Raw genomic sequence first — 25,920 nt, 5'->3', positions numbered from 1 at the left:
TCACACTTGGCCTGTCACCCTCCCTCTGTAACTGGGTGTTTAACTTTCTAACAGGCAGGCCCCAGTCAGTCAGAGTCCACAATCGCACATCCAGCTCAAGAATTGTGAGCACTGGGACCCCACAGGGGTGTGTGCTGAGTCCGCTCCTCTACACGCTCTTCACCTACGATTGCGTGGCCTCCCAGAACAACACCAGCATCATTAAATTTGCGGATGACACTACAGTCATCGGACTGATCACTGGTGGTGTTGAAACATCATACAGAAGAGAGGTGGCGGACCTCATAGCTTGGTGTCGTGATAACAATCTCCTTCTCAATACAGATAAGACTAAAGAGATGATCATCGACCCAAGAACAAGGGAAAAGGAGCCGCATAGACCCCTGTTTATTGATGAGACTGAGGTGGAGAGGGTGAAAACCTTCAAGTTCCTTGGCACACACATCAGCGAGGACCTCACCTGGTCTCACAACACCCAACAAATTCTGAAGAAGTCCCAAAGGAGACTGTACTTCCTGAGAAGACTGAGGAAATTTGGCATGTCCACCACAATACTGAGTTGCTTCTACAGATGCACTATGGAAAGTGTCCTTACCGCCTCCATCACTGTTTGGTACGGTAACTGTACAACACGTGATAGGAAGGCACTCCAGCGGGTGATCAAGACCTCACAGAACATTGTTGGGGCAGCCCTCCCCTCACTGCAAGACATTTATAAAACTAGAGTCCTACGAAGAACACACAACCTCATCAAGGACAGCACACATCCACAACACTCATTATTCACACTCCTACTGTCAGGCAGACGCTACAGGAGTTTGACCTTGTTAGATCAGTGAGTAAATATTTATTACAAACTGTTTTTATTGATGTTCGCTGAATGATTAACCTTCATGTAATAAGTGTTTTTCACGATGCATCTAATGACTGAATGAGTGATTGCAAGTAGTTTCTAGAAATGGTGCTTTATGAAACACTTAGCCGAGTAGATGGACAAGTGTTGAAGTACGTCGAAGGTTGAATCGAAATCACACATGGTGTCCAATCAGCCAAGGCCAGCCACATATGGGAACAAAGAAGTATGCGCTGTTTGCGCAGGAAGCTCCGACTATCACCTGCTGCCCTCACGCAAGCTTCATCAAAGAATCCGGGAGACACTGGCACTAAAGGTCTGAAGAAAATGATCAAAAGGCAGAGGGGACGAGCCATCGAGGCCGACTCTCTCTCCTTCTGGTCAGGAAGCCACAGGAGGACGTGAGGAGAGACAGCTAGCCCGGATAAACGAAGAATGGGAAATGATTATGTCTGATTTATTTCTCAATACGTTCGGTAAATCTCATCCCAGTGTGTGAGTCTTCTGTCCTTCTCATACCTGGCGGTTAACAAACACGGAAGGGGAGGGGAAATTGGCTTCATTCATTTTCAGAAGTGGTCCTTTTGAAGTTTAGCAGGTTGCACAACACAAGCAAAAGAAGATTTGCAAAGAAAAAAGATTTTAAAAGAAAGCGGGTTTTGTAAGCAAAACAAGAAAAGATCTGCAAGCAAAAGAGAGAACTTTTGTTTGCAACTCTCAAAGCTTTGAATGCAATCTTTTTTTGCGGGTTTACAAATTGTGCTCACTGTCATGGGCGGGGCCTCCTCTGAATGACTTATAACAAGCCTTTTTATTGGTCAGTCTGGAATGTTGGGCTGACAATGTGAAAATGAGAGCTACAGTACATAGAGCCACTCACCAGCGGACTTGTATGGTTATTGTCAACGTTTCCATCTTGCTTGTACCGTCTATTCAAAGCAACCTGTTAGCGCTCAGAAGCGACCAAAGACCACAAGCCAATAGCGCTAAGCTAGCATGCTGAATAATGCTTGTTTTGCTTGAAAATCCATTTTTTGTTTGCTTGGATAAAAAGACCCATTTCTCTCCCTGGAGCTCCGCCAAGCGCTGGTCAGTCAGCGACAGACACGCTGGATTCTTTCGTGCTTATGGTACAACAGTAGCAGCGTTACCAGTGGCCACACTGAAAGAATCATCATCACTCAATCATTTCCAGAATAAAGTTGTACGTTTACCAGAAAAAAATCATACGTTTCCTAGAAGAAAGTGGTCCATTTAGCAGAATAAAGTGTTGATATGATGGTGTCGTACGTATGAGAGGGAAAATACAGCATAGCTCTTCAGGAAGGAAGGAAACGTTCTCCTCACTTCAGGCAAGCTTTTATTTCCAAGGTAGCAGCGGAGTACAAACACATTAGCATAGCTTAGCATCATCTCACTTCCTCCTTCCTTACCCCGCCCCCTCCACACCAGTCCCCCCTTTTCATAGCTGTCTCAGACGATGCCTGGAACTTCATTCTCCTTCTATTTTTTACGGTCAATGTACAACTTTTTTCATGTACATTTCCGACTTTATTCTGGTAAATTTACGACTTGTAATATTGTGACTATTCTCGTAAATGTTTTTTTTCTCATGAATTTGCAACATTATTCTCGTCAAATTTTGCCATTTTTTTCTCTTAAGTTTTTGACTTTTAAATTAATTTTAGACCCTTTTTTCTCGTAAACTGAGGACTTTATTCTCTCAAATTTAAGAGTTTTTTTTTCATAAATTTACAACTTTACTCTCATAAAATTTTGCGATTTTTTCCTCACAGGTTTTTGACTTTTTTCTCATAATTTTACACCGATTTTCTCGTAAACGTACAACTTTATTCTTGTAAACTTAAGACTTTTTCTTTTAATATATTTCAGCTTTTTTCTTGTAAATTTACGACCTAATTCTCGTAATATTACAACTTTTAGTAATATTATTTATTCTCATACATTTTTCTCACAGGTTTTTGACTTTTTTTCCAATAATTTTACACCTTTTTTTTGTAAATGTACAATTTTATTGTCGTAAATTTAAGACTTTATTCATGTAATTCCCGTAATATTACAACTCTGTGTTTCTTATAAATTTACAACTTTATTCTCATAAAATGTAGCAATTTTTTCTCAAATGTTTGACTTTTTTCTTGTAATTTTACACCTTTTTTCTCATAAATTTACGACTATTCTCGTAAGCGTAGGACTTTTTTCCTCATGATATTTCAACTATTTTCTCAAAAGTTTACGACTTTTTCTCATAAATGTAAGAATTTTGTTTCGTAATACAACTTTTTTAAATTTTTTAATTACAACTTTGTTCTCGTAAATATATGACTTTATTCTTGAAGTCTCAGATCATTTTTTCCCAATGTGGTCCTAGTAGTCCCTGGTAGTACGGTATGTAAAAAGTTCCAGGAGACAAACAAACGCAAGTCATTAGCATTGGGGCAGCATCCAGACAACAGCGCGTGTTTCCAGTCGGGCTTATTAAAGTGTAACACAGCACAACAAGCCACTTCCTACTGTATACTCCCTTCCAGGCATAATATGAGAGCTTTCATGCTGAACAGGAAGGCTTGTGCCTCCATGTGTCAGAGTCAGCATGTATCGGAGACACAAGAGTCCTCCGACAAAGAAGAGACCTTCGAGTTGCCGCACGGGTCGAGGCTTAAGGACGCAGCGGCGGAGCTTGCGTGAGGAGGTCGCGGTTCATGCAGGTTGAGTTTGGAGACCAGCGGTTTGCCGACTGTAACCGCTCGCCTTTCCTCTACTTCATCGTCCATGTTGGAGTAAACGTAATGAAGACATACGCTGAATGTCAGCTCCTTCTGGAAGACATGACAGTCCATCTTTGAGATGGAAACATGTCGACATGTTAATATTCACAGTGGGCCTCATGGGACCTTCAGTCTCTGCAGGCTTCGAATGCGAGTGTAGAGGCTGGGGAGTTCTGGTGAGGGGAGATGTTCCTGGATTAACAGCAGACTGCCAGCTTCAAGCAGGCTTTCCTGATTGCTCTTCTTCAGGTCCATGTCCACCTCCTGCCATTAGAGGACAAACTGCTGTCTTTTTCACTGATTTCACGGCATAAGCTGTAGAAAACCCACTTGGTGTACTCATACCTGAGGGAAGTCAGCAAGCTGAGCGGAGCATGAATCTATTTCTTTGGGCTTGTCCAGTATGCGTGTGTAGATGACCATGATGTTGGAGAACTCGGCAGCAAACCTATGGAGCACATTATCAGCACAACGCCACAGAGTCTCTACTGGGGCGGCGTGCTGCTCTACAAAGGAAAGTAACTGTCAGGGTTGGAATTGACACCTGTGGCTGGAGGCAACCTCCTGATATGGTATTTTTTTTACTTTGCAAGATGCTAGTAGTTGCATTGGAAGTATCGTGAGCGGTCAGAATCCAGTAGCTTCATCTAGCTCTGCATGCGCTTTCAAAGGTTGCTCCTGAGCTGCTGGTGTGAAAGTCATCCGTCACAGGACCTCAAAGCTCTGAGCAGAGTGTGAAGAAGCAGTTCTGACAAACAAGCTGGTGTCAGCCCAGGAAGAGATTTAAAACCAAATAACCATCTTCTTGCGCTTATCTGAGGTGGGGCCTAACCAGGGAAGCCCAGACTTCCCTTTTCCTGACACTTAGTCCAGCTCCTCCCGGCGGACTCCGAGGCATTCCCAGGCCAGTCATAGTCTTTCAACTGGCCTGGGTCTTCCCCGAGGCCCCCTACCTGTCAAACATGTCCTGAACACCTCCCCCCGGAGGCATCTGGGAGGCACGTCATCTGGCTCCTCTCAATGCGGAGGAGCAGCGCTTCTACTCTGAGTTTGTCCCAGATGACAGAGCTTCTCACCTTATCCCTGAGGGAGAGCCCTGCCACCCTACGGAGAAAACTCATTTGAGCCGCTTGTACCCTCCATCTTGTCCTGTGGGTCACTACCCAAAGCTCATGACCACAGGTGAGGGTAGGAACGTAGGTCCACCGCTAAATTGGGGCTGAGCTCCCTCTTCACCACAACAGACCGATGCAGAGTCCACATCACTGCAATCTTCCTGTCCATCTCACGTTCCATCCTTCCCTCACTTGGGAACAAGACCCCGAGGTACATCAACTCCCCCACTTGGGACAGGATCTCATCTCATCCCCAGCCTTTTCCAGACGAGAACCATGGACTCGGACTTGGAGGTGCTGCTTCACACTCAGCTGTAAACCAATCCAGTGAGAGTTGAAGGTCATGACTCCATGAAGCCAGCAGGACCACATCATCTGCAAAAAGGCAGAGCACCGATCTTGCAGCCACCATACCAGAACCCCTCAACACCCTGGCTGCACCCATAAAAGTAATAAACAGAATTGGTGACAAAGGGCAGCCCTGGTGGAGTCCAACCCTCACTGGAAACGGGTCCAACTTATAGCCAGCAATGCCAACCAAACTCTGACACCGGTCATACAGGGAACAAATGGTCCGGTACCCCACACTCCTGGAGTACTTCCCACAGGATTCCTGGAGGAACACGGTGGAATGCCTTCTCCAAGTCCACAAAATACACGTAGACTGGTTGGACAACCTCCCATGCACCCCCAAGGACCCTGCTAAGAGTGTAGAACTGGTCCCCAGTAAAAATAAATAACAAGGTGTAAAAATAACAGGCAGCCAGTGGAGCGAAGCGAGCACAGTAGTGTCCTAAGTATAGAGTAGTTTAGCACGAGTTTCATACTTACCCCAGCTGGACCTTCACACCACAGTCAAAGTGGATGAAACGGCTCTCTGGGAGGACTGGAAAGGACACAAACCCAGATGAAATACTGCCCACTGAGCTAAGATTGTACTCAGTACCATGAGCGACGGCCCACTGGAGGTTCCGGGTTGAACAGGCTGCAGAACAATCCCGAGTGTGAATGGGGTCAGTGAGGGAACGTGGCTCAGACAGATTACTGCGGAGCTCCAGAGCCTGCCTCCCTCGGGTAATTTCAAAACGCCCCATGTCTGGTGAGAGCAGAAGGGAAGTGATGGATTATTATGGGATGATAGAAAATATGGTGATGTTGTACTCTCAATGCCATGTCATTCCTTCCCACATGCTGTTTATCTTCACTAACTACGAACTGAACATTTCAGTTCCTCTATCCCACGAAGAGATCAGTTGGACACACAATCCTGGATTTTCAGTCTTTAGTGAAGCAATTGTCTGGAAGTCTTCGGTCCATCCACTGTCAGAGTCGGAGGCAACTAGGAAGGAACTGCTCTATAACCTATTCTTGGGTCCCACCCTCACAGGGGTGGGACTGCTCCTCTTCGTGTATCGGGGCGTGTCTATGCGTCTGCTTCTAACTGGTCCCAGCTCGTGTCAGTCTATGGTGTGTGTGTCTGCTAAGTGAAGCAAGCTGCAGCAAGCAGATAAGCTTGTACATAAAGCAACCCGTCTGTAGTTCAAACAATAGTTCCTCTATTGTTTAAAGGCTCCCTGACTAGATTCATCAACTTTGCTTAAATATGTTATATATGGACTTCCGGTCGACGGTTGCATGGAGTAGACGCAAGAGCGAGAGCTCCGCTTCTATTTTATCATTTTCACTCTTTCACTCCTCATTCCGACGTTTCTTTTTGCTCTTTTTTGGAGAGTTTACATCTACTTTACCCGGGCTTGTTTCAAATGGCATCACAGCGGGGCAAACTAGCGGCAAAAAAAGACTCGCCTACTAGCCTGACGATGGAAGCGATCTCCGAGCTACTTGACCAACACAGACAGTCGCTAGCAGGAGACTTTAAAGAATCGTTTAATCAGCTGGAAAACAAATTTGACCAAGTTTGTGCCACCGTGAGTGAACATGGCCAGCGGCTGTCTTCCCTTGAGTTGGCAGCAGATGACCTGAGCCAGCGTGTGCGGGAATTGGAAAATATTTGCTCTGGCCTGCAGGAGAGCAATACCAAGCTCTCGGCTAAAGTCGTTGACCTCGAAGGCCGAAGTAGAAGACAAAATATTCGAATCTTGGGCTTACCCGAGTCTGTGGAAGGTGGTCGACCTACAACCTTTTTCGCTGACTTGCTGGTCGAGGTCTTTGGAGAGGAGACTCTACCGTCTTCGCCGGAGATTGACAGAGCCCACCGGTCGCTAATGGCTAAGCCAGCTCAGGGGCAGAGGCCGCGACCTGTTATTATTCGTCTACACCGCTACCAAACCAAGGACCTTTTGGTCCGTGAGGCACGATGCAGAGGGAAGCTCGAGTACCGTGGCCAGCAAATTCGAGTGGTGGAGGATTACTGTCCTGAAGTTCTGGGCCAGCGAGCCGAGTACAGGGATGTCATGGCGGAGCTCTACAACAGAGGCCTCAGACCATCGCTTCTGTATCCTGCACGGCTCCGTATTACACTTCCCGGCGGAGACAAAAAGTGGCTACCTTCGGTTAACGAGGCGCAGAAATACCTTGATGGACTTCCTAAGTCATCTTAAAATGTACTTTTTTTGTGGACGGTGCCCTACGTGTGATTGGTAGCGACGTAACCGTTACCGGGCTATTCACAGGACATTTTTTTTTCATAGCTCTTGTTATACTTGATGTCACTATAATGTGAGTATGTCCCACTATTTTGTTTCAGGGAATTTCCCCTTTCGCACTTGGTTATGAAGGAAACATCTTAGTGCCTTGTTTCACGTTGGAAGTTTCTACCTCAAGTTCCAGTATTACCTTGTTTACATACCGCTACAATTGTATAGGTACACAAGACGGTTTTCAGGGACCCGGCTCCTAGGAGTGTTGAGTGCTGTTTAATAATTTACAGAGGAGCTGAAGATTCGTGAGTGACAGGAAGATTGTATTGGAATAAGTATGGTTGTTTTGAAGAGCTTGCTGCTTTGTTTTTGGGCAGCCGTGTTGGGGGAGGTGGGGTGGGATTTTTGTTTTACTTTGAAGAGGTTAACTTGCATATGCCACACACAGCCAGTTTTTGTTTTAATTTACCTTGTATGTTCCAAGTATTGCACTTTTTATACTAACCATCTTGCACCTTTGATTGATAATGGATGATTCACTAAATTTTGTTAGCTGGAACGTCAAGGGTTTAAATCCATCCATCCATCCATTTTCTATACCGCTTCTTCCTCATTAGGGTCGCGGGGGCATGCTGGAGCCTATCCCAGCTGACTTCGGGCGACAGGCGGGGTACACCCTGGACTGGTCGCCAGCCAATCGCAGGGCACATATAGACAAACAACCATTCACACTCACATTCATACCTATGGACAATTTAGAGTCGCCAATTAACCTCACCTGCATGTTTTTGGAATGTGGGAGGAAGCCGGAGTACCCGGAGAAAACCCACGCGCACACGGGGAGAACATGCAAACTCCACACAGAAATGCCCAGGGGAGAATCGAACCCAGGTCTTCCCGATCTCCAAGCTGTTACTGTGTTGGCCAACGTGCTAACCACTAGACCACCGTGCGGCCAGGGTTTAAATCATCCCGTTAAAAGAAGGAGGGTATTTGCACATATAAAGCAACTTAAAGCAGCATTTGTGTTTTTGCAGGAGACTCATATTCGTGGTTCTGACAGTTCACGTTTAATGGCACAGTGGAGGGGCCAGCATTTTCATTCTTCATTTCAAGCAAAGGCCAGGGGGGTCTCAATCCTTGTTGACCAAAACATTCCTTTTGTGCATCACAATGTTATATCAGATGTGAATGGTCGTTTCGTTATCGTCTCAGGGAAGGTTTATAACAAAATGTTAGTGCTTGCCAATGTTTATGCTCCGAATGTGGATGACGTGAATTTTTTTGAACAATTTTTTTCCTTTCTTCCGGACCTGGGCTCACACGCTCTCATACTAGGTGGAGATTTTAATTGTTTTTTGGATCCAGTGCTAGATCGTTCTTCTCCTAACCCGGTTTCAAACAGTAGATCGGCCTCATATATTCAGTCCTTTTTATCAAATTCTGGTGTCTCTGATGTCTGGCGTCTCCTCCACCCAAACAAAAGGGAGTATTCATTCTTCTCTCACGTTCACCATACCTTCACCAGGATTGACTATTTTTTCCTTGATAATGATCTTTTGCAATGTGTTCGCTCATGTACCTACCAGGGTATAGTAATATCAGATCATGCCCCAGTTGTACTCTCCCTTGCTCTCCCAAATCGCCCTCGGATTAACAAGCACTGGCGCTTCAATTCAACTCTTCTTTCTGAGAGCGATTTTGTGAAATTTATCGAAGAGCAAATATTGTTTTTTTTCCAGACAAATTCCTCCCCAGATATATCTATCTTAGTAGTTTGGGATACTTTTAAGGCTTATATAAGGCGTCAAATTATTTCTTACTCTGTTAAAATGAAAAAGGAGGCCCACCAAGAGCGACTAGAATTGGCAGATAAGATTAAGAAATTGGATCATCAGTATTCTCAATCTACGAATCCCGATTTATACAAAAGGCGTGTAGAACTCCAAACTCAATTTAATCTGGCTTCAACTTACATCGCTGAGCGTCAACTTTCTGCAAGTAAGACTCTGTTTTATGTTCATGGTGAGAAAGCAGGGAAGCTATTGGCAAACCAGTTGAGAGGTGCTAAAGTTAAGGGACACATTGCAAAGATCAAAATGGAGGATGGGAATTTTACTTCAGGTCATGAAAGAATAAATCAAACATTCAGAAATTACTTTTCTCAGCTTTATGCCTTGGAATCAAATAACTCGGCACTCATGAACGTCTTTCTGAACAGATTAGACATCCCCAAGATTTCATTCGTTAGTAAAAGTAGACTTGACAGACCAATAACAAAGGAGGAGATTGCACAAGCTATTTCCTCACTCCAGTCTGGGAAGTCTCCAGGTCCCGATGGTTTTCCTGCAGAATTTTTTAAGGCTTTTTCCCAATCTCTCTCCGTACAGTTGAGTACTGTGCTGTCCGACTCATTCAGGCGCGGTACCTTTCCAGCTTCATTTTATGAAGCATGTATCACCCTTATTGGGAAAAAAGACAAGGACCCTTCAGAGTGCTCCTCATATAGGCCAATTTCATTACTAAACGTGGATGCTAAAATTCTGGCCAAGATAATGGCCAAAAGATTGGAGGACATTTTACCCCTGGTTATATCAGATGACCAAACGGGCTTTGTAAAAAATCGATATTCTAATTTCAATATGCGCCGGTTGTTTGACATCTTGTACCTCCCTTCTGATGGGTCCATGGAGTGTGTGCTATCTTTAGACGCGGAGAAGGCCTTTGACCGTGTAGAGTGGCCATATTTATTTGCGGTCTTACACAAATTCGGCTTTGGTGCAAATTTCATTACCTGGATAAAATTACTCTACTTATGTCCCACTGCTTCCGTCCTCACTAATTCTCAGGTGTCACAACCATTTAATCTTTACCGGGGAACTAGACAAGGTTGTCCTTTAAGCCCCTTATTGTTTGATTTGGCCATAGAACCCCTTGCCATAGCAATTCGCACCTGTGACAACATATCTGGCATGTGGAGGAATGGAGTACAGCACAAGGTGGCGCTACATGCAGATGACTTATTAAGCTTCATTTCACATCCAGACAGATCTTTACCTGCTTTGCTACTGCTTCTGAAGAATTTCGGTCAGTTCTCAGGATATAAACTTAATCTGAATAAATCAGAAATTTTACCTGTCAATGAGGGGGCGCCAGCATCAGTGTACGCATCGTTTCCTTTTAAGATTGTGGAAAATAAATTTACTTATTTGGGCATCACAGTTACAAAAAAACATAAGAGTCTTTTCAAAGAAAATTTTTTGAGTCTATTAAACCACACGAGGCAGTGTCTGACGCAGTGGTCGCCACTTTCCACTACTTTGGCCGGTCGAATCAACTCCATTAAAATGACCATTCTTCCCAAATTTCTATATTTTTTTCAATCCATCCCAATCTTCATCCCAAAGTCTTTTTTTGATACTTTGGACTCGGTCATATCTTCCTATATTTGGAAGGGCAAGCGTCCTAGGTTGAATAAAATCCATCTACAAAAACCTAAGCAAGAGGGTGGGATGGCGTTGCCTAACTTTCGCTGTTATTATTGGGCAGCCAATATTCGATGGGTCATATTCTGGTCATATTATCAGTACCGTCCAGACCGGCCTATATGGGTGGAGATGGAGTTGAATGTGGCTAAAAATGTTTCTATTCTAGCGTTACTTGGATCTGCACTCCCTTTTCCGTCAAGCAAACGTATTGATAATCCGGTGGTCTGGCATACGTTGAGGGTGTGGGCCCAGTTTAGGAGACATTTTGGTTTTGAAGATCTCTGCCTTTTTAGCCCCATTTCAGACAATCATCTTTTCCAACCTTCCTTGCTGGATCTGGGGTTCCGGGAGTGGCGTAGACGAGGCATATTGTGTCTCCGAGACCTGTTTATCGATAATACGTTCATGTCATTCCAGCAATTAACGGAACAATATAATCTTCCAAAGTCCCTTCTCTTTCGGTACTTCCAGGTTAGGCACTATGTTTACAGTCGATTACCAAATTTCCCTGAGATTCCTGGTACGAACATTGTTGATGCACTTCTGGACTTGCAACCATCACGTAAGGGGTTAATTTCTACTGTTTATGTTAAACTGTTGGACATAAGACAGACCTCTCTTACTAACATTAAAACAGCATGGGAGCAAGACCTAAATATGTCTTTGACAGGTGACATGTGGCATGTAATCTTTAAAATGATCAATTCAACCTCTATTTGTGCCCGCCATAGCTTGCTACAATTTAAAGTTGTACACAGGACTCATATGTCAAAATCCAAACTAGCCCGTATAGATCCAGAGGTGGATCCCTGTTGTGACAAGTGTAAGAGGGAGGATGCCACACTTATTCACATGTTCTGGTCTTGTCCTAGTCTGGAGAAGTATTGGAGGGAAGTCTTTCAGACACTTTCTGTAATTAGCAATTTACCCTTGCAACCCAACCCTTTAATAGCACTGTTTGGCACCACAGGTGAACCCGACTTGCGTTTGACTCCCACACGACAACGAAGTTTGTCTTTTGCCTCCCTCTTGGCCAGACGGGCAATTCTGTTAAAGTGGAAGGATGCCGCTCCGCCCACCCACGCTCAGTGGCTGAGAGATGTCATGTCTTGTTTAAATCTGGAGAAAATTCATTACTCAATTTGTAATGCCAAAGAAAAATTCCAAAATGTCTGGGGACCTTTCTTAGTATATTTCCACAACCTTAAATTTACCTGAGTTCCCCAATAGCTTTCCCGCTCTGGCCTATTTGCTGTCATCTGTCGTTTAACTCACTTGTGTATTTGCTTTGGTTGTTTTGCATTTGGTTGTCCTACCAAACTCGGACCTCTGTCTTTTTGGGCTGTGTGTGGCTTACTTTGTGGGTGTTTTTGTGTTGGGGTTTTTTGTTTGTTATTTTGCTGTTTTTGTTTTTGTTTTCTCACACTCTCGTTCTCTGCCTAAACTACCAGCAAACATTGTGTGCATTTGTTTTTTACTTTGTCAAAATTCAATAAAAATATTTCTGATAAAAAAAATATGTTATATATTGTTTGTAATTATGTTCTACATTGTTCAGTTTTTGAAAGCAAAGGGTCAGTTTTCAAAAATGACATTTGTAGTTGATGGCGCCAGCTTGCTCTTGCTGTTGAGCCTCATTCCGGAAGTGACGCTGTCAACGTGACTCCCCTCAGCTAAACGCAGAGTCAACAAACGCTTGTGGAGGTATAGATGGTGGACTTGGTTCAGTAGATTTTTCATCCAAATAGTAGTCATGCCAAAATGTTGTGTTGCTGCTGGATGTAGCGTGAGTTTGTTTTCTTTTATCCTGTAAGACCGCTGTGGGACCTTGTGGAGATACGGGTACCTGTGTACGTGTCTCGTCAGATCCAATCAATTGATTTATCACACCTCGCTGACTTTTGGACATACCTTCCGCCACCCTGTCCAGCATGACCGTGACCTTCTCCTCATCACAAACACGGTGCTTGAGGAAGCTTATGAAGACACCATTGGACACGTCTTCCCTCTTCACCTCGTAAGCTTCTGCATCGACACATCTAAACACAAAGCGCTTACTCGTGCGTTCACCGCCTGGAAGCACAGTAGACGACACGAGCTGCGGCTTACGTGGCATAGCCAAACACGATATTGGCCGTCACCTTCACCTCTCCAGACTGGACCGCCACTCCATCGTTTGGGTTTCTGAAAGCGACACAAACACTTGAAGCACAAATATGAAACAGTATACAGTGGTATGCTAAAGTTTGGCGCCGCTGATCATTTCCATCATCACCTCCGCCAAGCACAGCTCGTTTCTCTTGTCTGTCTGTTTGTCTTAAAATAACTTGAAAGGTTCTGAATGGATTTGGATGAAATTTTCAGGAATTGTTGGAAATGGGATATGGAAGAATTGATTCAAGTTTGGGGGTGATCCCAAATCACACTTTTCCCTCCAACAACGATGACCTTCTACTACCACATTTGTCACCCATTCACACCGTTCCAAAGTGAAAGTTCTCTACTCATTTGGGACACTTGGCCTTCCCGGTACATTGCGTTATCATGCTAGCAATGATATCAAAATGAAATGATAGATCCAAACATCCACTGATTTCTAATGATGGAAATTGTCAGGGGGGTGTAAAACAAGAAGGAAGTCAAAGAACACCTTTTGCGGCACATGTCCAGCAGGAAGACATTGAGTCCCGTCTCTTTCTCCTGCATCCGAGTGAGAATATTTTGCACGCACAAGCAGCGCTCTGACGTGTAGGAGGCCGGAGCATCGATGGGGACCATGAAGCTGTTGCCATAGTTCTCATAGCCATGACCGGCAAAGTACAGCAAGCCTGCAGCAGGAGGAAAAAAAATGCGGACATTTGGCAAAAGAGATTCGATGCTTTGATAAACCATAAACTCCTTTGCCGAGGAGCAGGAGGAACTCAGTGACGGCGCTGTGCATCTCCTGCCAGTTGAGGTCCACCAGAGACACCACCTTGAAGTCCATTTGCCTGAGTAGGTTGCTTAACTGGTGAACGTCGGCCATGGGAGCACACAGCTCGCTGAGGTGTCGGTAGTTCAGGTTTCCCATCAGGAGAGCCACCTTGTCGGTTGCTGTGGATGGAAAAAAAAGCTTTGGGTTTTTCATTTTACCCTCATATTGGTACATATTTGTATATTTGTAGGTATACATTTTTAATGTTAAGTTGCTGTGTGATGAACGTAGTGATGTTAGTAAAGAGTTCTTTGAAAGATGTCAGCCAATTATGGTGTGATGCTGTCACATATAATGACCTCCTGTGACTTCCAAGCTCGTTGTGAGTGCACTGCTAGCTCATGATTGGCTCCTGCCAAAGAAAGAGCTACCGTTTCCTCATTGACTCACTAGCAGCACAGTATTTAAACAATTATTAGTAGTTCTGAAGTAAAGGGGACATCACAAGATTAAAATTTAGCCATAAATTTGCCACAGGTTTCTAAGTTTAAGAAAACAGTAGTGGTTCATACACCAGAATTTACAGTACTTCTATTTCCTAAGATTCTCAAAAAGTGGGAGTACTAGCTGCAGGTACTTGAAGGCACTCCAGGGGTAAAAATATATTGTACTGTATATACAGTAGGGAAAAGAAATATTAGGCTGACCCCCTTATGAAGAAACACTCCTGATCCAAATGTTAAGAACAGCTGAAAAATGGCAAGAATGTTCATTTTACACTGTTGGACCTGAAGGAGGTTCTAAGTAGAGCTCCCTAAAATGCAAAAAGATGAAATGGGAAGCCAGAAGTGAGCTAGGCTGATCAAAAGTTGAAGAGCATAGCTTGAAAACGGCCTAAAACAGAAGTGAAATGTCTAAAAAGGAGTGAGTCATGAGGAGCTGTGCCATTCTTGTTGATCAGCTGAAAAATAGCTTTGGGCATGCGTGATGCCAGTGTTTCCAGGAGGCTGGTGGGAATGTTCTCCAAATGTTCTCCATTGGATTTAGATGAGGATGGTCCAAAAGAGTGATCTTATTCCTCTTGGTGAAGTGCACCTGTTGAAAAAGACAGTCATTACCACACAGACGTGAGGGACGCCCCCTGCAACATCTGCCGTTTGACGCCCCTTCTAGGGGTCCATAGAAGGATCACCATGATGGAAAACATCTCAGGTGGGATCTCCTCGTCATGCCAGTAACCCTGGAAGCCATCAGGAGCGTCAAGGGAGAATCAAACCTTTCAATGTCCCATGTTTGGTGCTCTCCTGCAAATTCCAAACCTTGAAGATGTCGTTTCTTCTCTGCCAGATGGCGTCTGATGGTTATCGGACCGCGCTCGGACTGGGCCGAGGATGGTCCCGTGTGTTGACAGCCACCGGGACATGTTTTGGGTTTACCACTGGACTTTTTTGCACCATGAGCCTCAGGATGTTTTTCAGAAGTTTGAAGTGATCGTCTTACTGCGTCCAACCTCAGCAGCGATGGCGCGCTGCGAGAGAGACGCCTCGCTTATGCAGCTCAACAATCAAAGAAAGCTTTTTCGCCTTTGCCATCAAGACCACACTAAATCACATTCAAGCCACATTTTCACCAACATTTTGCCTTTTAAAGGCTGTGCTCTTCAACTTTAGCATATTTCTCTTGAATGCTTCTTTTTTGTCTCCCTCCCATTTCATCTTTTTGCATTTTCAAGCTCTGCTGAGAACCTCCTTAAGGTCCAACATGGTATTTATGAGATCTTTCTTGTAAGAGAGTGAGATAGAATGTAAAACAATATGAAATACTGTTTGTACATGAATTTGTTGTTCTTATAATCCCAAAAGAGGGCATCATACCTTGATAGTTATTTGATGTGCACAAAGCTTTCTTCCTAATTCAATGGATTACAGTACTTGGAAGTTATTTGATATGTATTTTATATTTCCAAATGTTTGAAAGAGGAGCAGTCCAGAAAATAAACTAAGAATGCTTTTCTCTGGTTTACGGGCAGTGAAGAAATATCCTACACTGTTGCTTGACGATGTGTTCATCCGTCAGCATTCATATAACAATAAGTTCTTACCATAGAAAGCGTTGGCTGGTGGTGGAGGACTTCCTGCACTGCTGACTGACCTTTCCACTTGATGGGATTCTGGAAACATCAAATCAAAGTCATTAAGAACACACATCCAGCATTCCCATCCTGTGCTGCAAACCCCAGCAGGCTGGTTGTCATTTAATTCAGCAAAGCAAGGATGAACAGATGATGTCGTTATGAAAAAGGTCAGGAGTACCTATGCCGTGATCAACTTCTACCCACGACACATCCGTGATGGAAGTTGGTCCTGCACAGCAGGTGAAAGGAGGACGTTGGAGTGTCATGCACTGTAATGTGATGATGACAATATGACTTCACGTTAGCTGACCTATAGTGACAGTTGCAGCGTCACTCCACGCCTCATGATACAGGTTGAATGCCTTGCACCTGTACTGGCCTCTGTGTGCTGTGGTCACACTCGGGATCTGGAAGTAGCACACACAAACTCCCTTTGTTTATTTCTCACCTTGCCCATACCCACACCCATAGCCACACCCACACCCGTCACATGGATTAAGTGTATATTTTACAGTGTATTTATGATGGGTGCTGTTGGCCATTAGACAATTCCAAGGGTTCCTGGCAAATAGGTCATTATTCAAAAATAACCTTTTGTTTTTTGCCTTTATTTGTGTGTTACGAACAATTATTAGGGCAACATTGTCAAAATGTTAAATGTATGAGAATAAAGTGTTAAATGTATGAGACTAAAGTGTTACATGTATGAAAGTAAAGTGTTACATGTATGAGAATAAAGTGTTACATGTATGAGAATAAAGTGTTACATGTATGAGACTAAAGTGTTAAATGTATGAGACTAAAGTGTTACATGTATGAGACTAAAGTGTTACATGTATGAAAGTAAAGTGTTACATGTATGAGAATAAAGTGTTAATATGAGGAGAATAAAGTGTTACATGTATGAGAATAAATTGTTAAATGTATGAGAATAAAGTGTTAAATGTATGAGAATAAAGTGTTAAATATATGAGAAAGTGTTAAATGTATGAGAATAAAGTGTTAAATATATGAGAAAGTGTTAAATGTATGAGAATCAAGTGTTAAATGTATGAGAATCAAGTGTTAAATGTATGAGAATAAAGTGTTAAATATATGAGAAAGTGTTAAATGTATGAGAATCAAGTGTTAAATGTATGAGAATCAAGTGTTAAATGTATGAGAATCAAGTGTTAAATGTATGAGAATAAAGTGTTAAATATATGAGAAAGTGTTAAATGTATGAGAATCAAGTGTTAAATGTATGAGAATCAAGTGTTACATGTATGAGAATAAAGTGTTGATATGACGTGTGATGACGTGTGATGTCGTACGTATGAGAGGGAAAATAGAGCATAGCTCGTCAGGAAGGAAGGAAACGTTCTCCTCACTTCAGGCAAGCTTTTACAGTAGTACCTCGCATAACATAAACCTCCTTTTACATAAATTCCACTGAACATAAAGAATTTATGTAAAGTTTTTGCTTCGTATTAGAGAAGAAATTCCATATAACATAAAGCATCAAGTCAGTGCAAGTCTTTTTTTTTCTTCAATCAACTTTATTAATGCCTCAAGTCGGTGCAAGTTCAGACTAACACTTGGTGACGCCTTCTGACGTATCACGCTCTCATTGGCTGATTATCGTGGCACCGCCTCCGCTCTCATCTCATTGGCTGAGTTATACAGCACGTACGTGAGTTTGTGTGAGAGACAGACTTGTCCCTTCAACCTCCTTCCTCTTCGTAGTCGCCCTGAAACTAACTTAAACAATTAAGTTAAGTTATAAATTAAATTTGGCACACAGCTTTATCGTGTAGTGCGTGTGCGTTTGTCTGTGAGACCAGCTGACTCTTAGACTCTTTAAGGCTCGTCCTCCTCCTCCTTCCTGCCTCCACTTGCACTCCTGATCAAGACATCTCGTGAACGGTAGGATTGTTTTTGTTTTTCACTTTTATTCATTTACAGTAATGTTATTTATTACCTTATTTTATATTGGAATGTTACTCTACTATGTTTATGCTAACGTTTTCTTATATTTTCCCACCATATTTGGTGGACTTTGAATATTTTGAAGTGCCAAAGGGGTGAGTTTGGGAAGATCTTGGAACGGATTAGGCTATTTACATGTATTTTACGCTTCCTATAACATAAAATCCCTATAACATAAAGGTTCTCGGGACGGATTATTTACATCGTAGGGGCGTCTACTGTATTTCCAAGGTGGCAGCTGAGTACAAACACATTAGCATAGTTTAGCATCATCTCACGTCCTCCTTCCTTACCCTACCCCCTCCACACTAGTCCCCCCTTTTCATAGCTGTCTCAGACGATGCCTGGAACATAAACTACCACTTTTATTCTCCTAAATTTACAACTTTATTCTCCAAAACTCAGATTATTTTAACACCGCATCATTACAATTACAACAATATTCTCATAAATGTACACGTTTTGTTCTTGCAAATGAATGACACATATTCTCGTACATGAACGACTTTTTTTCTTGTAAATGTGTAACTTTTATTCTCGTAAATGTATGACTTTTTTCCGTAAAATTACGGCTTTTATTTGCGTAAATTTACAGCTTTTTTTCTTGTAAACGTATGACTTTAATTTCTTTTTTCACGTTAATTTACGACTTTTATTCTCATACATTTACAACCTCGTAAATGCATGACTTTTGCCTTTTATTCTGGTAAACAAGGTGTCCACTGTCAGAGCTGTGATAGAATGCTGCAGGTAACAAACGAGTACGGTCTGATTCCAGGGAAAGGAGCGCCCAAACAACGTGCAACTCACTGATCGTGTATTTTCTGCTAAATAACACTCACTCATTCATTTTCATTTGACCAGTGAGGGAAGGATGGATCCTGAGATGGACGGGAGGATTGGTGGTGAAGAGCGTGCTGAGCCCAAAGGCAAAGCTCTCAATTGACCCCCCCCCATCTACGTTCCTACCCTCACCTATGGTCATGAGCTTTGGGTAGTGACCCAAAGGACAAGATGGCGGGAACAAAAGGCCCAAATGAGTTTTGTCCGTAGGGTGGCAGGGCTCCCCCTCAGAGATAAGGTGAGAAGCACTGTCATCCAGGAGAAACTCGGGAGTAGAAGCGCTGTTGAGAGAAGCCAGATGAGGTCCATCTGGTCAGGATGCCTCCCGGACGCCTCCCTGGGGAGGTGTTCAGGGTACATCCAACCGGTAGGAAGCCTCGGCGAAGACCCAGGACACGTTGGAGAGACTATGTCTCTCAAATGGGCTGGCAACGCTTCGGGATCCCCCGGGAGTTTGGGCCTCCCTGCTTAGGCTGCTGCCCCCATGATTGCAAAGAAAGTTGCCATTTGATCACGAAAGAAGAAAGAATTCATCACAAAGTACAAGACGGCGTCTTTGGCCCCCAAGAGTGTTGACTAGAAGTGTGTTTTGGTTGGGGTGACTTACTCGGAGTAGTTGCGCTTTGTTTTGTGGCATGGGAGCGGAGTTGTGGTACCACTGGTACTGGGCAGGGGGGTTGGCCACGGCGGTGCACTTCAGAAGCAGCGCATCACCCTCAGACACGGCTCGGGACTGAGGCTGGTAGACGATACGCAGGCCGCTGGCCGACCCTGAAAACAGGCAGCTACCACGGCCTCAACCCACAAGACTTACTGCACAAAGGAGAACTTCTACACATGCTTGATTGTGTAGAAGAAATTTCAAAGATGAGAAGACAGAGGCTGATACCTGGACTGGTTCCGACCGGCGGGTGTACCAAGCGCACCCGAGCCCACTGGGAGAAGCAGAAGGTGTCTCCATGGCTGACCCGACAGATGTAAGAACCCTGGTGCTCAGGGCCCAAAGGACACAGAACCAGCTCAGGTGTGATTCCAGTCGTTTCCCAAACCTTAAAGATAGGAAGAATGTCTTTGGCACAGAAATCCTGCAGCAGAGCCAGACCAGTAGATGGGATTTTATTTGGATGTGCCTTTTACACAGAACCCAGCAAGGCGGAACATTGTTGGAATGGCAAGAGAAGTGGGTGCCAGCTGCAAAATTTGAGGGCCTCCCTGAAGGGTCCTGGCATTGCAGAATAACCTTTCACACAGACCAGATCTACTTGGCCCCCCCTTCCATTATACAGAACAGTAGCGTGAGATGCAATGCAGGGGTGCAATGCAGGAATTTCTGACTCACACAAGCACCGCCACTGTTAAGGCTCTGATAGAACCCACACAACCGCAAAGACTCGACTTTGCCAGTTCGTGTCAGGCTGGCTTTTTCCGATGTCAGTTCTGTGTGGATGAGACTGACACAAAACAGGAGCAGAAAAAAAACTATGCTCCTATGGGGGACTACAGTGTGGGACTAGAAAAAAAACATAGCAACATAAGCACACTTTACAACATAAGAACTTGAAGACTTACACCAGGGGTGGAGGTGGTCCAACCCAGCTCGCAGCCACATGGACCCTGCCTGTCAGCACTGGGGGGGATGAAGCGGCAAAGGTGTGGGATAGGGAGGGGGCATGTGTAGGACGTCCTCAGTTGCGTAAGCATGTGAAAGTGTGTGAAAGGGTAATCCACCACTGTCATTGCAGTCTAACGATGCGTTTGCTGGGTTCTGTGTAAATGTGCATCTACTGTTGCAGCTCCACCACACTCCTGCTGGGATGTCTGTGAGACACAGACAAGGAACATACTGCACATCAAGCTAATCAGAATATTCACCTCCTCTTTGCCTTTGAACCACTGGTAACTAAGACCAGGCGGTCCAGAGGCACCGCATGCCAACACCACCCTGCTGCCCAGTGGCGACTGCAGGGACTTGGGATGTGCTGTAACCCGGACGGGCTGCGTTTCTGGGTGTGTTACGTGGAAAAACAACTCAAATGAGGTCTTAGATTTCTGCACATAAATCCACAAAGATCAAAGTTGACTCCGCTTGCTTTCGAACAGACGACTGGAAGCCTCACCTGTCGCAGCGAGGAGCTGCACGGCCTCCTGGTGGCCGATCTTCTTCAGGCAGCGGAGCAGGAAGCCCTGGGAGCAGCATCGATCAGCCAGCAGACCCAAGAGGCTGCGTCCTGGGCTTCCTGTAGCACTCAACACCTGCAGCGAGCAGCTGGTCACGTCCCTTTCACTGCAGCAAAGCAACAATGTCATTGTCTGACAACAAGGAAGTCAATCTTTTACGAGGATTTGTTCCTTTATTCAGTCTACAGGCAATGTTTGAAGTCACATAGAAGTGAAAAGACAATGGAGCATGTTGGCATCGTGGTTAGCATGTCTACCTCCCAAAAACATTCATGTTAGACTAACACTCTACACTCACAATCCCTAGGAGTGAATGTTTACGTATGCGCTGTGATTGACTGGTGACTGGTCCAGGGTGTACCCCATCTCTCACCCAAAGTCAGCTGGGACAGACTCCAGCTGACCTATGACCCTAATCAGGACAATGAGGGAATACTACAGGTGAGCATTCAGACGATGTAACCATTACAGGTTTATACCTTGGGGGAGAAAACAGCCTAGGCCAGATTATACACCTTTTGGAATACAGTGCATGTTTGTCACACTTCAGTGTTTCAGATCATCCAACAAATGTAAATATTAGTCAATGACAACACAACTGAACACTTTATGCTGTTTTTAAATGAAACTTTTTATTATTAAAAGGGAGAAAAAAAATCCAAAGCTACATGGCTCTGTGTGAAAACGTGACTCCCACCCCCCACTAAAAGATAACACCTCTGACATAACAAACATAAGTGACATAATTGAGATCTATCAGTGTGGAAAAGGTTATAAAGTCATTTCGAAAGCTTTGGGACTCCAGCCAACCACAGTGAGAGCCATTATCCACAAATGGTCAAAACATGGAACAGCAGTGAACCTTCCCAGGAGTGGCCGACCAACCAAAATGACCCCAAGAGCGCAGCCACGACTTATCTGAGAGGTCACAAAAGACCCCACAGCAACATCCAAAGAGCTGCAGGCCTCACTTGCCTCAGTTAAGGTCAGAGTTCATGACTCCACCATAAGAAAGACACTGGGCACAAACGGCCTGCCTGGCAGAGTTCCAAGACCAAAACCACTGCTGAACAAAAACAACATTAAGGTCCAAAAACATCTTCATGATCCCCAAGACCTTTGGGAAAATACTCAAAAGTTTAACTTTTTGGAAGGCGTGTGTCTCTCAGAAAAAGACCATGATATCAACAGTAAAATATGGTGGTGGTAGTGTGATGGTGTTCAGGACCTGGAAGACTTGCTGTGATAAATGGAAGCATAAATTCTGCTGAAGGAGAACGTTGGTGACCTCAAGCTGAAAGCAACTTGGGTTCTGCAGCAGGACAATGATCCAAAACACACCAGCAAGTCCACCTCTGAATGGCTGAAGACTTTGGAGTGGTCTAGTCCAAGTCCTGACCTGAATCCTATTGAGATGCTGTGGCATGACCTTCAAAAGGAAAAGCCTCCAATGTGGCTGAATGACAACAATTCTGCTAAATTCCTCCCCAGCGCTGGAAGAGACTCATTGCAAGTTGTTTGCAGTTGTTGCTGCTAAGGGGGGCCAACCACTTATTAGCTTTAGGGGGCCATCACTTTTTCACACAGGGACATGTAGCTTTGGATGTTTTTTCTCCCTTCATGATAAAATGTTTCATTTAAAAAGTGCATAAAGTGTTGAGTTGTGTTGTCATTGACTAATGTTTATTGAAGTGGGACAAACATGCAAAGAAATAAGAAATCAGGAAGGGGGTGAACACTTTTTTGCACCACTTTACATCTTTCACCTATTTTTTGGATAGTTCATGAGTATGTAGGGTTTGTATGTTGCTACAGTGTGTAGTTATAATATTGTCCAAATAAATGTCAGCCAATAGATCCGTGTTGTTATTGGTTTTCAGTTTTCGTTTGTGGTTACTATTATGAAGTATGTTTTTTTTTTTAGGTACAATCAGGAATGCCCCAGGCTACTTCAACCCCAGGAATACTGTGGGCTGTTAGACCGGTATTAATGATTAACCACAGCAAAACTCCAGGGCCTGATTGTCTAAAACAGGGTTATTTTAACCACTGGTTAACCCCTAACCACCGGTTAAGTTCTTAACCCGCCGTTTGCTAACCACCCGTTAAATATGCGTTGTTCAAAACATGGTTTGTCACGTCGTTAGCGGCACCGTCAAAGTCAACCATGTGGTTGACGTCACTCGTCAGCACCAGTATATCCCACACTTCCTCATTTTGTGGACTTCCGGTTTAGCGAAAACTTGAGAGCAAAACGATTCAGCAAATAAGAAGAAAAATATTTTAATTACATATAGTATTCATTAATGGAAGCAATATTTAACATAGTTTCAAGCTTGACAGCAAAATGAACCTCAGGCGTTACACCGGATACCGGAACTACTTAACCAGCCTTCAAAGTAAGAGCCTAGATGCACTTAACTTAAAAATGTTCAAATCGTATTCTGCAACAAATGAAGATGAACGTTTTCCGAATTACAAGTATGGTAATTTAGAGTCATTTATGAACGACACGATTAAATAAAAATATTTTTGGTCAAAAATATTTTGCTCAGCACTGTTATATTTTAGAAAAATACAGAAAGTAGGCTCTGCCTTTAAAGTAAGAGTCATAGGGTTCATATATTGGTGCCAATATGATTATACGTATAATAATCTATTCATGTATAAACATGAGCAATATTTTCCAAATGTACAAGTATGTTTTATTTGTTATTGTTACATAAGCGTACAGAACACAGCCTTCAATACATTGCAAAGGCAAGACTGTGTACAACATCAGACGTGCTGTACTTACAATTCCTCTGAAAAGCTTGAAAAATAATCGCCTGAAATTGCAAGTTCATGAAAATACAAAACCCGATACAGCCTCAAACAGCTCAATGTACAATTATTCCATCCAAATAGTTGTTCTTAAACATGACTAACAGAATTTGCAAGCTTAACACGCATCAATAAAATAGTTTCCTTTCATATGTAGGCAGTTAAGCATGTTTTCTGTCTTGCAGATATAAATAATTTGTCATGTGCTGAGAAGCTGCAATGTCGAGCCAAGTGTGGAGTAGTGCATCACCCAGACATCAGCATAAATGACAGCGCCATCTTCAGACTTAACCACCCGTTAGAAAGTTAGCGGCGGTCCTTAGGTCGGTTAACTTTCACGTCAAGTTAGCAGCAGGTTAAAGTTAACCAAGTTTTGGACAATGAGATAAGGGTGCCATTAAAGTTAACGGTCCGTGAAGTGTACTTAACCAGTGGTTAAAACACTAACAGAGTTTTGAACAACCACCGCCCAGACCGTCAGTATTACGGTTTGAAATGAAAATGACGGCGAAAGCGTGATTGATAACCGTACTTGGATAAAGTCATGGAGCAGTGGCACAAAAGCACGTTTGTTGTGTGTGTGTGTGTGTCTTTCTCAAATAGGGATTTAGCAATATGAAAACGTCACATGACCATTATTGTGACCAAAGACTACTTTAATGCCCATGTGTGCATTTCCTGTCATGTCACGTGCAGGAGGTCGCTAGAACTAAATGTAGCCTTAGCTTGTAAAGTGGTGAAAAGGGCTGTATTTGCATTGTGCTGCTTATAGTATAATAACTGGAACCCCAGTAAATCCAGGTCGTACACTGATATGTCAACTCTAACTGAACTTTACAAACCTACAACTTATTCTGACTCATACACAGGCAAAAAGAATCCTGACACATGTTTTAACTTCTTTCGCTACAACACCAGTGTCGGCGGTCCGTTCGAGGCCCACCTGCAGTGAAATTTCGGCTGCTCAGACACAGCTGCAGCCAGCTCCCTCCATCCACAGGTGGCGTTATCCAGCATCTTGGCCAACCTGTCCATCACTTCTTCACCCAGATTAGAGATACAGGCGCGACACTCCATCTTCCGTATGAGAGCTCCACTGCACTAAAAACACACCCAAATCACTCAAAAAGGAAGTAGTACCGGTAAAAAATGTCACATTCGCTTGGGGGACTTTCCCGTTAAGTCTTTTTTTAAGTAAGTAAATCTCCAGGGGGAAAATTAGCTTGAAAAAGCTCACTGTTGAAAATGCACAACTTTACATGAAGATACGAACGTACATCGAACACACTACGTTTCCACTTCCGGTATCTTTGTTGATTTGTTCAAGTGGGGAAAAACTTACCGATTGAGGCGATGTTGTTGCTCAACCTTGTAGGAAGGTGTCGCTTTGGTAGGACAATGATTTAGCTGGCTAACTTAAATCGGTGATTTTTACATGACATTTCTTTTCCTGTGATGGCTTCGGTCAGTTCCTAATTTGCTCCAACTCGTGCCGAGGACGGTGGGGGTGTAATTCTCAAGGGTTGCCTTGGCAACAACACTACTGCCGTCAAGCAACAGTAACTATGACAGACAATGCCATAGAATTCAAATAGAAAGTCCACCATCAATGCTAAAGTAACAGAGGGTCACAGGCCCGTAACCAGATATTTTTCGTGAGGGTTCAAAAATCTGAGTGAACAGATCTTTTTTTCGAGGGAGCGAAGCGACCGAGCGGGGGGAGGGTGTGAGGTGCAGAGCAGGGGAAATTTTGCATTTGGAGCCCGAAAAAACAGTTTTGTGATGCATTTTGTGGACAGACTGAATCAATACAATGTGTTCAGCCTTACCTATCGCTCATTCAGTATCATCTTTCTTGGAAAATATGTATATATAACCGTACTTGGATAAAGTCATGGAGCAGTGGCACAGAAGCACGTTTGTTGTGTGTGTATATGTACATATATACTGTATACATATACATACTGTATATGTATATATAATATAATTTTTAAAAAAATGGCGCCGCTTGAGTGGCTGCCAGTTACAGCAGCTCTGTACTTTTCTTTCACCTTTTAGGGTTTTTATAGTATTTTAGTTTTCTTCTTACTTTTCTTTTGGTCGCATTTTGTCGAGTGTGCAGCTATGGAGGTTCATATTGTTACTTTTGTAATCTGCGCCTTGATGCTCTTTGAACTTTTCAGTTCAACTGTCAAGTTCTTCTCCACTTTGTGCA

The 25,920-nt window shown here is 43.6% G+C and overlaps 1 protein-coding gene across 1 annotated transcript; it reads right to left on the bottom strand.

The window, feature by feature from the left end:
* Nucleotides 1-1,805: 1,805 nt before the first annotated feature.
* Nucleotides 1,806-25,347, bottom strand: malt2 (MALT paracaspase 2). Its single transcript, XM_054790425.1, has 18 exons — nt 25,048-25,347; nt 24,649-24,806; nt 20,822-20,988; nt 20,577-20,707; nt 19,594-19,753; nt 19,312-19,499; nt 16,204-16,300; nt 16,072-16,122; nt 15,861-15,929; nt 13,735-13,938; nt 13,496-13,673; nt 12,955-13,029; nt 12,757-12,884; nt 5,704-5,853; nt 5,589-5,643; nt 3,988-4,090; nt 3,769-3,906; nt 1,806-3,693 (listed from the first exon to the last, which is right to left on the bottom strand). The coding sequence occupies exons 2-18, from the start codon at nt 24,780-24,782 to the stop codon at nt 3,463-3,465; spliced, it is 2,259 nt and encodes a 752-aa protein (XP_054646400.1). The 5' UTR covers nt 24,783-24,806; nt 25,048-25,347; the 3' UTR covers nt 1,806-3,462.
* Nucleotides 25,348-25,920: the final 573 nt, after the last annotated feature.

Source organism: Dunckerocampus dactyliophorus, chromosome 10, assembly GCF_027744805.1.
Source record: "Dunckerocampus dactyliophorus isolate RoL2022-P2 chromosome 10, RoL_Ddac_1.1, whole genome shotgun sequence".
NCBI lineage: Eukaryota > Metazoa > Chordata > Actinopteri > Syngnathiformes > Syngnathidae > Dunckerocampus > Dunckerocampus dactyliophorus.
The sequence above is the reverse complement of the archived record's forward strand: the minus strand, read 5'-3'. Positions and strand labels throughout refer to the sequence as shown.